The sequence below is a fragment of the Pezoporus wallicus genome, unplaced genomic scaffold (genome assembly GCF_028554395.1).
Source record: "Pezoporus wallicus isolate ANWC-B61680 ecotype Strahan unplaced genomic scaffold, APGP_CSIRO_Pwel_v1 scaffold_6362, whole genome shotgun sequence".
NCBI classification, from domain to species: domain Eukaryota; kingdom Metazoa; phylum Chordata; class Aves; order Psittaciformes; family Psittacidae; genus Pezoporus; species Pezoporus wallicus.
In genome coordinates, this window is record NW_026637663.1 from 3,833,085 (window position 1) to 3,849,767 (window position 16,683).

The 16,683-nt window shown below is 37.5% G+C and overlaps 1 protein-coding gene across 1 annotated transcript in view; it reads left to right on the forward strand.

The window, feature by feature from the left end:
- The window catches only part of PACRG (parkin coregulated), a 239,904-nt gene that overhangs the window by 52,633 nt on the left and 170,588 nt on the right, over window positions 1-16,683 (forward strand). The window contains exon 3 of the mRNA XM_057406910.1: window positions 7,751-7,885. Within this exon, the coding sequence (XP_057262893.1) occupies window positions 7,751-7,885 (135 nt within the window). The remainder of the gene's footprint in view (window positions 1-7,750; window positions 7,886-16,683) is intronic.

The window sequence follows — 16,683 nt, forward strand, 5'->3', positions numbered from 1 at the left end:
AGTCATCATGGACTGGCCAGAGGGCAAAGATTTCGGAATGTCATCAAAGGAGGAGGTGATGCGTGCTGAAGAGGCCCCACCATATAATAAACTGTCAGAAAGTGAAAAGCAGTATGCCTTGTTTACTGATGGGTCCTGCCGTATTGTGGGAAAGCATCGGAGATGGAAGGCAGCTGTATGGAGTCCTGGACGACAAGTTGGAGAAACTGCTGACGGAGAGGGTGAATCGAGTCAGTTTGCCGAGGTGAAAGCCATCCAGCTGGCCCTGGACATTGCTGAACGAGAAAAGTGGCCAGTACTTTATCTCTATACTGACTCATGGATGGTGGCAAATGCCCTATGGGGGTGGTTGAAGCAATGGAAGCAGAGCAACTGGCAACGCAGAGGTAAACCCATCTGGGCTGCTGCACTGTGGAAAGATATTGCTGCCCGGGTGCAGAACCTGGTGGTGAAGGTACGTCATGTAGATGCCCATGTACCCAAGAGTCGGGCCACTGAGGAACACCAGAACAACCAACAAGTGGATAAAGCGGCTAAGATTGAAGTGGCTCAGATGGACTTAGATTGGCAACATAAAGGTGAATTATTTTTGGCCCGGTGGGCCCATGACACTTCAGGCCATCAGGGCAGAGATGCAACATATAGATGGGCCCATGATCGAGGGGTGAACTTAACAATGGACACTATTGCCCAGGTTATTCATGAGAGTGAAACATGTGCTGCCATTAAGCCAAGCGGTTAAAGCCTCTCTGGTATGGAGGACGATGGTTGAAGTATAAATATGGGGAGGCCTGGCAGATTGACTATATCACACTGCCACCAACCCGCCAAGGCAAGCGCCATGTGCTTACCATGGTGGAAGCAACCACCGGGTGGCTGGAAACATACGCTGTGCCCCATGCCACTGCCCGGAACACCATCCTGGGCCTTGAGAAACAGATTTTGTGGCGACACGGCACCCCAGAGAGAATTGAGTCAGACAATGGGACTCATTTCCGGAATAACCTTATAGATATTTGGGCCAAAGAGCATGGCATTGAGTGGGTATATCACATCCCCTACCATGCACCAGCCTCTGGGAAAATCGAACGGTACAATGGGCTGTTAAAAACTACACTGAGAGCGATGGGTGGGGGAACTTTCAAGCATTGGGATACACATTTATCAAAGGCCACCTGGTTGGTCAACACCAGAGGATCTGCCAACAGGGCTGGCCCAGCCCAGTCAGAACTTTTACATATTGTAGAGGGGGACAAAGTTCTCGTGGTGCATATGAAGAATTTGCTGGGGAAGACAGTCTGGGTTATTCCTGCTTCAGGTAAAGGCAAACCCACTCGTGGGATTGCTTTTGCTCAGGGACCTGGATATACTTGGTGGGTAATGCGGGAAGATGGGGAAGTCCGATGTATACCTCAAGGGGATTTGATTTTAGGGGAAAACAGCCAGTGAACTCAATTGTATGCTGTTGCCTGCTGTGTAATGCTTTTATAGCCCATCAACTAGATGTCTCCAGGTCACCAGTGACTGGCCCTGACTTCCCTCCAACCATCATCCCCACAGAGAATGAACTTTGATAGAACCAGATGAGTTCCGCCGTAAAGGAATGACCAGCATCAGCAGGCAACGATCCAATACTGCACACAGCCTTTCCTGCCCTGAAAGATTGTTACAAGAGATGGAACCTGACATCATGGACCGAATGGACTTGGCAGCATTATAGGGATTGGTCCATGCACTAAGAAAATGATCTTTTTCTCTTGGTCTGTGTGTATATGGATGTATATATGTGGGAGAGCGATGGTGTATTGAAAATGTGGGATCTCAGCATGACATGAATGGTATGGAAGAAGGGGTGGATAATGTCCTGGGTTCAGCAGTTTACCCTGACCAAGGACTTTGTGAGGCTCATGCTCTGCCAGGGAGAAGGGGAGGCCGTGATGGGGCGCCTGGCCTGGGCTGGCCAGGGAAGTATTCCATAGCACAGCACGTCATGCCCGGGGTGGGGGGTAACTGGGAGTTACCCGGAAGGACACGGGCTTCCGGGTGGGACTTGTTTTTTGGCCAGTGGTATTGTATTCTCTTCCCTTGTTATTTTCCCTTATCATTGTTGTCATTGGTGTTAGCAGTGGTGATTTGTGTTGTACATTGGTTGCTGGACTGTTCTTGACTCAACCCATAGGAGTTGCACCCTTTCAGTCCTCCTCCCTGTTCCTCCAGGAGCAGGGAAGGGGAGAGCCCCGGGGGGGTGGGGCCCTCGATTGTTGTCAGCCTGGCACCACTCTCTGGGAGTGAATGAACAAGTTACCTGACTGGGTTTAAACCACAGCACATGAAAATCACCAGTTGTCCTTTGCAGGTCTGTGTTTAGATCCCTGAGCATGCACAGTTTGACACTCAGGAAATGTGGAAAAATCAGTCTTCAAATAATTACTGTTTAAACCTGGCTTCAAATAATTTTTCTTAGTTATTTTCCTAATGTGCCATCACTGAAAAGTCCAAGAATGCAACCTGGCGCAATGAATTTAAATGCCCATGAGTCAATGAAAGAAATATGGTCTTTCTCTTGCTTTTTTTTTCTTTTGCTTAATGGCTTGTATCTTTTATCTTGTTGCATAGTTCAATGGGATAGAATTACAATAAGTTAGTTTTGCAGTTATTAAACTCTTCACCTTCTCTTTGGCATTTAACAAATCTGAAAAGCTGTTTCTTGCTTCATATATTTTGCCATCGTGAATAGTACCCTTTAATTAACGGGATCTCTAATCTTAATCTTTCTAGCTATGACACAATAAAATATTTTTGTTAGATTGAAGAAGATAGTATTTGTTACTGTTTTCCCAATAAACTGAATACTTTCAGAATTACATTTTTAGTCAGTAATTATGACAATATAAAATACTGTAAGAAGACAAAACTCATATTGCAAGGAAAAATATTATATGATTTCTTTTTGTATATTTTACTTAGCAACATAAAACCACCTAAGAGGAACCTCTGGAGATCATCTGATCCAGCCTTCTGTTGAAAATTGGTCTTAAATTTGTTTTTCCAGGTCCCTGCCAAGATAGATCTTCAGTATTTCCAGGGAGGTCCCACCACTTATTGGGACAACATATTCCAGTGTTTAATTTTTTCCATTGAAGTTGCATGGCTAGAATGATGCAAATAGAGGTTTGCATTAGAAAAGTATTCAGAATACCAAATATGATGTGATGGTCTCCCTAGTAATAAAGATAGGAAAGAAAGAAAACTATTTGCAATAGGTAAACAGTATTAGCTCAGGGCAGCCACTCTAGTGAATGTCTCATAATCTTCTTTTATCAGGTGCAAACAAAAGGAACAAGTCTCCATGTAATAAACTTAAAGCAGAGCAACAGTACTCTTCAGTCATGCAAGGTACCGTTTCTTCAATTCAGGGATAGTTCCATTCTCTTCCTGATCATCGATATTTCTTTGTTCGAGGCAGATCTTAGGCTCATTCCTGTCTAGGTTGTTTCATTGCTTTGTAGTCACTTGCTCTTCCTGGTATTTAAAAGGTCTTTATGCCTATTACAAACAAAACTGACAAGAAAAACATCTTGAAGACAAATGGAAAAACAACAACTCTCTCAAGTATTTGGTATGCTGCTACTTCTCTAGCTGTACACACTACTTTGCTAGTTATATAGTAAAAGAATTATGAGATGCTTAAGATGGGTAAGAAACTCCATATTGAAAAGGAGACAATAATGACATGTAACGTTGAAATGAGAGATATGGTAATAGATGTAAGTTATTAATAGAACTTTTATGAATGGTTTTAGGGCTAACCTAATATAATATTTTCATCAGTGACCTGGACAAAAAATAAAATAGGATGTATAATGAAATTGATAGTTGACATAACATTTGGAACTGTTATTAAAACAGATGAAGATCACAGTGTCATAGAGATGGAAATGAAAGCCCTTGAGAACTGGTGTAATAGAAATGGAATTAAATATAACAGTGCGAAGTATAAGATAATGCACTTAAAACTGATGACAAGAAATTCTGTTATTAACATAGAGCTCATCAGCTGGAAAAGATAGATGCTGTGGCAGTTACTCTGCCACTCTGAGATTCCAGTATGATGTGGCTATGAAAAACTAAAAGTAATGCTAGATCTCTCAGACAGATTGTATTGTGTGAAAAGAGATAATATGCTTTGTATTTCCATTCACTGATCGTATGGATTTAGAAAACCTGAATGGATTTCTCTTTCATCAACTTTTCCGGTCACAGCTTGAATGCAGAGAAACTTTTAGGATTTCCAACACTGACTTTTGGCACTACTTGCTGCATGAGTATATAACTACTTTTGTTTGTTATGAACTTGTTAGTTACTAGATTTTTCTTATGTCCAGTGCTTTTAATGAAGGAGACAGTGGAAAATCTGTCATTATTCATCCTCTCCATGAAGTCATGATTTTATAGATCTTTATGTTATTCATCCTTAGTCATAATTTTCCCAGTTTATTCTTTTTCACATGAAAGCTATTCTGTACCCTCAGTCATTATCCTTGTCTGAGCCTTTTCTAATTCTACCATATCTTTTTTTGAGGTGGTAGATATGAGTAGGCATTCTGTTTAAGATGTAGTTTCTAACCACTGAAGTAAGGATAATGCACAACAGCATGGATTCGATAACCAACACCCTTTTAGTCCTTCTAGTTTCTTTGTTCCTGAATAAACAATAGGAAGAAGTAGAATTAATACAAGCATATTTTCTAGAAAATTTATAAAGGTGCAATAGAAAAAGGTTTATAGCAAATTTGCTAACATGAGTTGGGAAGAAGAAAACGTTTCATTTTAGGTAAGATGCAGTTTGGGATTGCATTAACCACCTCTAATGATGATAGTCTGCAAGAAATAATTAAGATTTTATCTGATAATCAAGACAACATATGCTTTATCAATAATTTAAGATTTAATAGAACAGTGATTCCTAATATTGTAAGAAAACAATGTTTTAAAGGACTTGTGAAGGTCCTGTGTGTGAAAAATAACCGAAATGAACATGGATGCATTTCTAGTGGCCTCAAATAAGCAGTGACTCATAGACTTGCCTGAAATGCAAAAAAAAAAAAAAAAAAAAATTAACAAGAAGTGAAAGTACTTATACTAGTAGCACAGAACAAATTGCTCCTCCACGGAACAGTAAACGGAGATTTATTTACATTGGTTAGAAATGCTTTTCTTGGAGCATTACTCTCAACTGCTTCAGATGTGTTTGCTAAGCACATATCAGATGTGTTTCCTAAGCTATGCATATCAAATCTATTTTTACTAGACATGGTCTATCAGTGACAGTAATATGCAACAATAGGTCACAGTTTAGTAGCTCTAGTTTGAGCAATTTCTAGCAAAGTACAGTGTAGGCATATCACTGGTGGACCCCTCTACCTCAGCCAATGAAAAATTATAGAATCACAGAATCATAGAATAGTTAGGGTTGGAAAGGACCTTAAGTTCAACTAGTTCCAGCCCCTCTGCCATGGGCAGGGACATCTCACACTAAACCATGTCACCCAAGGCCTCGTCCAACCTGGCCTTGAACACTGCCAGGGATGGAGCATTCACAACCTCCCTGGGCAACCCATTCCAGTGACTCACACCCTAACAGGAAAGAATTTCCTCCTTATATCCAATCTAAACTTCCCCTGTTTAAGTTTTAACCCGTTACCCCTTGTCCTATCACTACAGTCCCTAATGAAGAGTCCCTCACCAGCATCCCTATAGGCCCCCTTCAGATACTGGAAGGCTGCTATGAGGTCTCCATGCAGCTTTCTCTTCTCCAGGCCCAACAGCCCCAACTTCCTCAGCCTGTCTTCATACAGGAGGTGCTCCATTCCCCTGATCATCCTCATGGCCCTCCTCTGGACTTGTTCCAACAGTTCCTTGTTCTTTTTATGTTGAGGACACCAGAACTGCACACAATACTCCAAGTGAGGTCTCACGAGAGCAGAGTAAAGGGGCAGGATGACCTCCTTTGACCTGCTGGTGATGCTCCTTTTAATGCAGCCCAGGATACAGTTGGCTTTCTGGATTGCGAGCACGCACTGAAGCTGGCTCATGTTCATTTTCTCATTGACCAACACCCCCAAGTCCTTCTCTGCAGGGCTGCTCTGAATCTCTTCTCTGCCCAACCTGTAGCTGTGCCTGGGATTGCTCTGACCCAGGTGTAGGACCTTGCACTTGGCATGGTTAAGCTTCATGAGGTTGGCATCAGCCCACCTCACAAGTGTGTCAAGGTCCCTCTGGATGGCATTCCTTCCCTCCAGCATATCAACCGAACCACACAGCTTGGTGTCATTGGCCAACTTGCTGAGGGTGCACTCAATCCCACTGTCCATGTCAGTGACAAAGATGTTAAACAAGACCAGTCCCACCACCAATCCCTGCGGGATGCCACTCGTTACTGATCTCCAGCTGGACATTGAGCCATTGACCACAACTCTTTGTGTATGTCAAAAAACTTTGGAAGAAAAGGATGCCAAGTCAGATTTGGATCTGTAGTTAGTAATTAAATTACAGAGTAGTGCAATGGAAACAAAGGATGTTACATGTTTGCATTCTGTTCACTGGAAAGTTGAATGTTTGTACTGCTAGAAACTAACATAAGAGTGAAGACAGACAAATAGAACAGTATAAATTACTCTGTATGATTTATGTTCCTTGAAGTTATCTGAAAATGATACTTCCTGTCTTATAAAAGGTAGCAAGTCAAAAAAGCATTTTTGACAAAAGAGATATGCAGAGAATTGTAGAAAGTTCTTGTCCCAGAAGTATGTCTGTAAAACCAAAAACAGGCAAGAGTTTTTCTGGGAAGATTCAGTTGTCAAGGACATTTGAGATTAGTTTAGCTCTCTCAGTCTCTTTTAGCATTTGAGATTAGCTGTGTTAATTAGCTTAAACAATAGATTTCTTATAAGTACTTGAAATTCTATTACTTTAGTGCCACTTCTTAGCTGCTGTTACTACTATGTTTGTCTGAGAAAAAAGTTCACACTTGTGCATTTTGGAATTACACTGTCATTCAGGCACTCAGGCTATGCAATATACTAACCAGCAATAACTCAGATAAGGAACTAGGTGGAGCTAAATCAAATTTCTTCACAAACAGGGAAGGGAGTTCTGAGAGAAGACTTTCCTTCATTTCTTCCATTCCTTCATTTCTTCCAGTGCTTCAGCCGTGAATACTGAAGGACTGGAAGTCATATGAAAGCCAGATCTGCAGTAGCTGAGGAAGGGATACAATGTAGAGATTAGGTAATGACCAGGGAAGGGCAATGGAATTTGAGGATAGTTAGACAGAAATTGGGTCAAATGACTTCTAAAAAGAAACAAACAGAAAAGAAGAAATGCTTAATTTTCCAATTTCTACTGCATAATGTCAATATGGTGTCAGTGATGCTCTTGGTGTTCTGCGTAAAAATGCTCCAGTAATAGAGATGGCTACTTTGAAATAGAAATGGGTTTTATGGAACAATCTGAAAGTGGTAGTTAAAAAAAACAGCAGTTAACAAACCTGTAGGTCATTGCTGAAGTGTACTTTCAAAGAAGGGAAATATAACATATGAAGAAGAAACCAAATTATGATTTTGGAGATCAATTTTATTATTCTTTCTTATCTGTTTCTGGTTTGAGCCATATAAATTAGGCTTTTTCTAAAAATATATTACCACTGAACTATGGGGGTTTTTGTTTTGTTTGGTCTTATTTTTTTAAGGTAAGAGGGCCCCCATCTGCAGGAGCATTTAAGGAAAGACCACCAAAGCCCACAGTATTTCGCAAGTTTTATGAGCGAGGAGACCTCCCAGTTGCCCTTGATCATGATACTAAAGGAAACAAAATTGCCTGGAAGGTAAGTCATGGCACAGCTGTGACAACCAGCTGAGCTTATTGAAGTGACATCTCTCATTGTCAAACAAAGTTACCTTGTAAGTAAATAAACTGAAATAATTTCTTAGCAAATGGAAGATGGTGGAGAAGCCATTAGAGAAAGGCCCCTGAGTCAGCTGTCTACCTTGGCTAACAATTAAATTATATGCTGCAAAAAGGAAGATGACAGAGTTGCTTTGCCTTAGAGAATTGTTTCCTGCCCAATTCATCTCTGTTTTTATGAGGATCTGGCAATGCAGCCTGTTTCAGGCAGTCCATCAAATGATGGAAGTGGCTGGATACAGTGAGCAGCAGCCATTTATCTCCCCCAGATTTCACCTTCCTGCAGGACACTTCCAAATAGAAGCTTTAATAACCTAAATGGATAGGTCAAGATTGCCTGCTCCCTGAAAATGCAGAGCAGAATACAAACGAAGGCAGATTCTCATTCCACAGCTGTACTCTCAGTCTACAGCATATGTCAGACAGCATAATCGCTGTCATACGTGCCTCTGTTACAGGCTGACCTCCACTGCTGAAACCATTACAGCTCCGACATTTCTCTGACAAAAGGTTAATTGGCTTCAAAATAAATGTATTGCCTAATGACTCCATCCTAATGCCGCTGTGTTTCTCTCTAAAAGGCTTGGTGATGCTATTTGTAAAACTTGCCAATCTTCTAAGTAACTACCGCAGACTTTTAAATTTAATTTTAAAAATGAATGCTGATCTTTAACCTGCTCCTACTATTTAATTATTTTGGTTATCATGAATTACTTTTTTGTGTGTGTGTGTGTGTTATTTATTGGTCTACAATGAGATTTTGCTGGGAGCAGTGATAGTTACAGAAAATGAATTATATGTATGAGCAAAATATGTCAGATTTGCAGATTGTTTTAAATTTTTTATGCCAAGAACGCAATATCAATTTTAAATGTAGCTGTGTTAATTCAACACAAACAGGAGGGATTTTGCAATTTTAAAGCTGATTCTACTGATGAAGCCAACAAGATTAGACCTATACTGCGGTAAGTGGTACTATGCAATTTGTTAGTAACTAGATTTTAAGGTAGCTTTTCTAGCTGCCTTATTGAATATAAAAGCTTATTGAATAAAGAGGAAGGAATAATTAATAGTTCTTGCAGGAAAGGGAATCTGTCCAACAGAACTTTACTCATAATCTGAATGAGATTCCAGTGCAGATGGTCTTTAGGTAACCCTAGAAATGTCCTTTCTGGACTAAAACTCCCAGGTTTACAACATGAGTCTGCACTCTAATCTTTCATCACCAGGTAAGACCCAAAGGTGATTTGCAAGCAACTGCAAACAACCTGCAGAATTTAGTTTTTTATCTTGAGGCATTATAAATTATAATTTCTCAAAATTAGACTGAGAGGTTCAGACAATTTACCTAATTTTAATTGCTATTTGATGCATGTATTTACATCATAAGGACTAGCATTCCACTAGATGAAGCTAGTGACTGCTTAGTTGACTTAGAACATGAGGAAATGGAATGAAGCTGCATCAGGGGAAGTTCAGATGGGACATTAGGAAATGGCTCTTCACTGAGAGGGTGGTTAGTCACTGAAAGGCTTCCCAGGGAAGTAGTCACAGCACCAAGCCTGTCAGCATCTGGACAACACTCTTTAGTCATGTGATTCAGTTGTAGGTAGTCCTGCAAGAAGTAGGGAGTTGGACTCGATGATCTTTATGAGTCCCTTCCAACTTGAGCTATTCTGTGACTGTGACATTTTGCTATTCTACCTACAAGCCTTACAACCACAGCTGAATGTCTAAAGTGTTTGCTCCCAGCATCAAACAGTTTGAATTGTTCAAAACCATACTACCTTAGGAAAGTCACAGTGGCAGAGTCTGTAGCCATTGCATGATCCAGCATGTATTTGGATGCAAAGATCGTCATGCATCCATATAACCTAAATGCAAAGATCCAGCATGTATTTTTTTCTTAACACAATTTGCAATCTTATAGACCAAATGTTTCCCTAGTGTCTCCCTACCACAGTAGAACATTGTCTAGTTAGCTAGCTAGCTAGTCCAATGTAGGACCAAGGTTTCATGCAACAGTTGCTTTTGCTATTGTTGTTAATCCTTTCTTTCAAAACAAATTATCAGTACTTCAGCATGCATACAAGAAGGCAGCATAGTAGTGGTCTATTCCATTCTTACATTACTGCGTGTCAGGGTCCAACCGTATCTCCCTTATTCTATGCCATTTGATTTAGTTACAAATCAATCCAAACTGAGTTCTGTGGCAGGCACTCAAGAAAACAATACTGAGTGGTAGAATTACTTGAGGCTGTTTAATCTGGCATGCAACCATCATTGATTACTGTGCAGTTTAAGTAGATGAAGCAGGCAAATAGGAGTTTCCTAGTTCAAATTTTACATTAGATAGCTTCTAAAGTCTTAGAGGCTGCCCACCACTGCAAAACGGTGAGAATGTTGTTCATCATTAGCTAATATTTAAAGGTGCAGATAAAGTAAGGTCTGTTTTTTTCATTTGTTTTAAGGACATGCAACTAGTCAAAATACAAAACATACCTCTAAAGGCTAATTTCATCAGTCCACTCTATTTATTTGTAAATCTGAGTAAATAAGGGTTTTTTTTTAGAAATATATTTTACTCAATACTGCTTAAATTGATAAAAATGATAAGTACTTTAATAATGAAATGTGTCTAGGCAAAATGTTCCATGAAATTTTGTCTGAACTATTTTCTTTGCATGAATTGTGATTCTGGTGAAAGGATAAAAAGAATAAATAAATGGTAACAGTGATATTTTAATCCTGCTATAATTGCACAATATCAGTGTTTTAATGTGAGGGGTTTTTTTGCTCTGTTTAGATGTAGTGTATGTCATGGTTCATTTCACTGTTATTTTGTTTACCAGTTGGTGCATGAGATACGAAAATGCAGGGGGTTCTCAAAACCATGATTTTTTTCTGATAAAGACAAATTCTACAGGATTTTGTTCTTTCCTGCAAAATAAACAGTTGGGTTTTGTTTGCATTTCATAATTACTGAAAAAAAAAAAAACAACCCAAACCAAAACAACCATAATTGTCAGAGATGATAAAATCTTTTTTTGAAAATACTTTGAATTCTTGTTCACTATATTGTAAATCTGTTGACAGAGTACAGTCATTTTCAGCTAGAGCAGAAGAATATGATAGATGTTAATATCCGTAGATTGTGTAAATATGTAAAAAAAAAAAAAAGGCACAAGTGACCCTTAATTTTGTAACAGTTCTGCATATCTCTAATTTTAAGTCCATGATTAATTTTCTGTAAGGGCTGGCTACTTATAACTATGGTCATAGGCCCAGATAAGAGAGAAATTTAAAGTTCAGGAACTATTCAGAACTATTTCTGAATAACTGCATGTGTTGATTCTTCAATTCTGAAATAACAGTACGTTGTTCTTGTTGTTTAGCTTAACTATTTCCAAAATGCACTAAATTTAGAAGGAGGCATTCTTACTCCGAATTAATCCTAAACATAGTGAAGATTAAACTGTGCGAGTAAACCATGGTGTTTACCTCAGTGTGTTTTCTTTAAAAGAAAAGGAACCAAAAGCCAGTTAGATCTCACTAAAAGATCATTAAAGCAAGATGTATCTTCTATGTGAATTCTCAAACTAAGTCTTTAAGTTTAGAAAGGCATCTCTTTGAAGATTCCTTTAATACTGGCATTCTGCTTGGTAAGTTTTACTATTATTGCAAGTTCACATAAATCTGTTTCAACCTAATGGAAGAAAACTTATGAACAGATAAAAATGAAATGTATTTACAACATGTAAATCATTACATACAAGAACAGGAAACTGAACCTAGTTCTAAAGAATACCATTCAGAGGAAAAAAAAATAAGAACCACAATGTCGAAAGATTTGGTAAGACCAAACTAAAATCCTCTGGTGCTAGAGGCTGTAATCATGTTTATGTTGCTTGGTTTTCAAAACTGAAGAAAAGTTGTCGTTTTCAAAAGGTGGATAAAGAGAATGACTTGTTAAAGAAAAGTAACCACTATCTTTGTAACTCGCTACACAAATTTCTGTTTTTCATTACATTTAAAGTGAAAGAATCCCTATGAAATGGATTCAAGTTTTTTCATCCCCAGTCACAGGGTCTACTAGCAGTCAGTGAATTCTTTGCTAAATGTCACACACACAGTGTAATGTTTTAAATACCTAATTTAAATTCTTTGTTTTTATGCTCCATCAGTGGTCAATAAATAGAACTGTATCAATATTAATTCCTTAAAATTGCTGCAATTACATAATACTCATATTTTTTTATAAAGCAGTAGCTTTTAGGATCTAGAAATAATAATGTTCTTTGGTTGTATTATTCAACAAATGTTCAAGGGTCTTTCCAATTTTGAAGCCTTTGGTTTCACCCACTAAGGGAGAATTAATAATAATGGTACAGTTTGAAAAGGTCTTTCTGACGTGTATCAAATAAAAAAAAGTTTGTAGCATAAATTGTTGTCAATTTTAGACTTAGATAATAGTAGAAAGTAGAAAAATAATGTGTTAAAATGTTTATAAGCCCTTTAACTACTTATGTGAGATCCTGCAGTTCTCTCTTAGCCTATGTATATCACAATTTCACTTCAAAATGTAGTAATATATTCTTTTGCACAATCTCATACCAAGCTATGAATAATAAAAGCTCATAGTTCAGGTCTGAAAAGGACTTCCATTTTTAAATATATGTTACTGAATTAAAAGAGGTCAGAATGCAATTAAACCTTAGGCTGAGAAAGTTGATAACACTGAGAAAGTATTTCTGAATTATTAAGAAAGAATGTGTTTGAAATGCAGTCTTTCTGAATCTTACAGAAAGTCATCAGAATGCTTGAAAAAATATTTTTTAGGGAGTAGGCTTAGTCATGAAAGTCACTATGTAGGGGGAAAAAAGCTGCTATTCTTCAAAATAATTTTATGAATTTCAGAGAAGTGAAAACCAAAATCAAAAATGCAAACTTCTCAAGTGAAATGTCAGAATGAAAATTATTTCCATCTTTGGGGGTTTATGTTTTTTTCCCAGAATAGCTGTGTTCAGTAAGGATGTGACTTTTAGCATTTTAATTTATGTTCATCCTCTCTTTCCTACATAGCTTGTTTTTTTCAGGGGCCAGTATAAGCTACAGTAGCAAAATTACTTCTTGGTGATGGAAATTAGATGCAGTGGTAAAAGAATGTGTTCTGCTCTTAATGTCATGAATTTGGATTGTGCAAAGAATTTTTTCCTGTTCAGACACTTTTTCCTTGTGCAGACTATTGAAGGTTGCTTTACAAATAATTTTAACATGCCACAGAACTGAAATTTTTATTAGCATCTCTCATTCTTTGGTTTTATTGCATGTTATTTTCCTGGTCTGGTTTGATTTGGTTTTGGGGTTTTTTGGGGGTTCTTTTTGGTGTTGGATTTTGGTTTGGGGTTTTCGCCATAAAATGGCTGGGTTTTAAATTATGTTTTCTTTTCCTGAAAGTGCAACCTTTTTTTGCTTGTTTGAGGGATAAGTTTTAAGTGAGAGAAAATATATCTTTTTATATCCACCGATATAGTTGGGAGACAAGTACTTTTCATTTATGTGGCATTGTCTTGCCATTAAACCACATGAATAAACACTCTATGTTATTCCCTATGTAGTATTAAGTAAACTTAAGTGACACTTCCCAAAGTTCAAATCCCAAAACAAATTAAAAATAATTTGAAGGAGTTAATTTACCCCGCAGAATGACCCCATTATTATACTAATGTCTTGCAGTTTATACAGGTGGGGTGTAATTCTAGAAATAGAAGGGGTTTAATAGCTTATTGCCATCATGAGAGGAAGGTCCAAATTTCTTTCACCTCTCCTGCTCTCTATTTCTAAGGCAAACCTGGCACTGGGACTGATTCTTATCAGAGCCTTCAGTGAGTAACCTTATCTCACTAACTGGGGGAAAAAAGGCAGATGTGTTTTTTCTCAATGAGCAACATGTACACAGTCCTGGGAACTTAGATTACAAAAGCATGCAGGAGTGCTGAAGGTGTGTGTTGGTGAAGGAGGGAGGAATGGTAATATAAGTAGAGGGAAGAATGGGAGAGAGTTGAAGGATTTCAAAACTTTCTTTTGACAGCAATGAACTGCCAGATTAGTTTAGCTGCTCATGGAATTGTAGCCTCAGACATCTGAAAGCAAAGAGCACAAACTGCCTATCAAAAATAATACTTTAATTTTGGATTTAATTTCAGATATAGGGATATCTTTTTCTGCTTCCATTCTTTGTTAAACTATGTTTTATATCTTCTTAATAGAAGATGTTGAGAGGACACTGTCATCTTAAAGAAAAATTGTAACCCCCCCAAGTGTTGCCATGCACAATTAAAGCTTTTTGCAAGATTTATGCAAAGAGGAGCTGCCATGTATCATGCTTAGGCACAGTGAGTACAGCACGGAGTGGTGTTAGTTTCTATTTGATTTAACGTCTTCGTGCATGTTTTAAGAAATACCTCAGAGTTTTCTTCTGCAATAGACTTCTGTTTATCTTCTGCAGAAGGCTCCTTTTTTTTTCAAGCATTTCAGTGATTCTTTATAACAACAGTTATGTTGTTATAACAGCAAGTTGCCGTGTGGATTCAAAAGAAGTCAACTGAAAATAGAATTTCTTAAGCCAGAAATAATATATAACACTACAGAGACACTAGAAATATGAGTTGAGGTAAAGAAATAAAGTTTTGGAGAATCACATTTTAAATGCTGTCTCTGGGGAAAAAAAAAACAGCAAACAATTATATTAACAGATTTAGTATAAATAAATAATTTGAAAAATAATTTTATTAAACCTCAGGTTTTTTGAAGCAGAAGGGAACCTGTAATACAGTGAACTTGAGGTGTGGCATGGCAGCAAGAAAGAATTGTTCAGTTTTAAACTAGAACTGTAGCAATAGGTCAGTTGCATCATTTTAAATAAGAAATTATTAGTAATCCATATACTATACTAAATTAGTGTCCCGAGTTATCAAAGTTGTAAAGTTACGATTATTCTTTTGATAACAGCAGACTTAAATCTTTCTCTTATAGCTAAGAAGTTTTAGCTTGCATCTAAATATATTTATATTCAATAATATGTTACTTTTATACTTATTTTCAATAGGAATGTAGGGCTTTTTTTCTTCACAAGTCACTATTTATATTGACTCCAGCATTTTATGTGAGTTAGCTAAGATTAAGCATCTTTCATTTACAGAATAAAATAGGGCACCAGGCTGGTGTCCTTCAGTTAAGGCAACATTTTTAAAGCTCTTGAGTAACTCTGGGTGCTTACATGTTCTTACAGTTTCCATGTCATGTTCTAAATTTCTGTGTTGATTTGTTCCCACCAGTAGGTAACATTAACTCCAAATAAATTTAGCCTGTTCAAATCTTGCTTTTTAAAAGCACTATACTAGAATTAATTTTCAATTGCAAAACATTTCTTAATAATAGTGCATTAATTAATTGCGTGCTTAAAACAGGCATCAAAACTGTGTGTAGCCAATGGCTTCGTAATATGCATTTTTCTGTTGGCTTACTACTTCTTAATACTAATCTACAAATCATTCAGGACTTTACTCTTTTCTGTTAAGTTCTTTTTCACATCTGAAAAGGAGATGTCTTTGCAGGCCTTAAAAGAAATGTGTGATATTAGAGATTAAAAAAAGGAATCTTATCAAAATGCTATTTCAAAACACTGTAGCAAAATTCTATGTGTTTGCGAAATGCCATAAAATTTGAAGTAACTATTTCAATACTTACCAACATTCTCATTGGTTGTTTTTAGTTTGTATATTTAATATTTATGGTGAAATACTGGATTATATCACGTTATGTATTAGAGGTTACTCAATGCGATCTCTTTCTTACCATTTTGGCTCACAAAAACTTAATTCTTTCTAGACTTAGGTTTTCTACAGTCCTCTCATCTTTTTCCATTTCTTTCATATTTATAATTTAAGAATCTAATGAATTGTGTCTTTTCTCCATGCTCAGATAAAGTACCATATTTGTTTAAAATATTACATGTGTGTTTGCTGAACAGCTGAATAATGTGTTTCCTTTAAAAAGTAAAGAATGTTTTCCTGGAAATGACCAAGACTGCCTTTCTTTTAACAACATCAGTGCTGAATCTGGGGATTACTGTTCAGCTGGAGTCTAAAATGGGCCTTACAAAGAGTAACAACAGTTTACCTGATTCCTACAGTACAGAGCTGCCATATTTCAATTGTTAATTCCTCTATAGCTAGTTAATAGCCAAAACTTAACGCAGGATTCTAGGAAACAGTAATATTGTGGCAGTTAATTTACTGTTCCTTTTTCCCCGCATTCACAATTAAAGCCATTCTTTTATTTGATGTAAATTGTCATCTCTTGAAAGCATATGAAATGAAAACACAACTATGTATCAGAAATAATTTTAATTTAAATTTGCTAAATGACCTCTGGAATCTTGATGAAAGATTTCCTGCTGAATGGGCTGGTGCTCCCTGCCTGTATAATTTATGTGAGAAATTAGTGTGAAACGTTCACTTTTATGGAGCAGTGCTGCTTGTAGCAAGCCTGCAGAAGCAATTTTCCCCCAAGCCTCCATCTGTTCTTCAAACCAGGGCATATGCCATCTCATCGAGCTTGAAAGTCGATATAACTCCTGAAAAGTGCATGGATTGAAAAGAAAGGTCGACTGCTGCAATGTGACAAAGATTTGTTGGGCACTTGGATAAAGACACT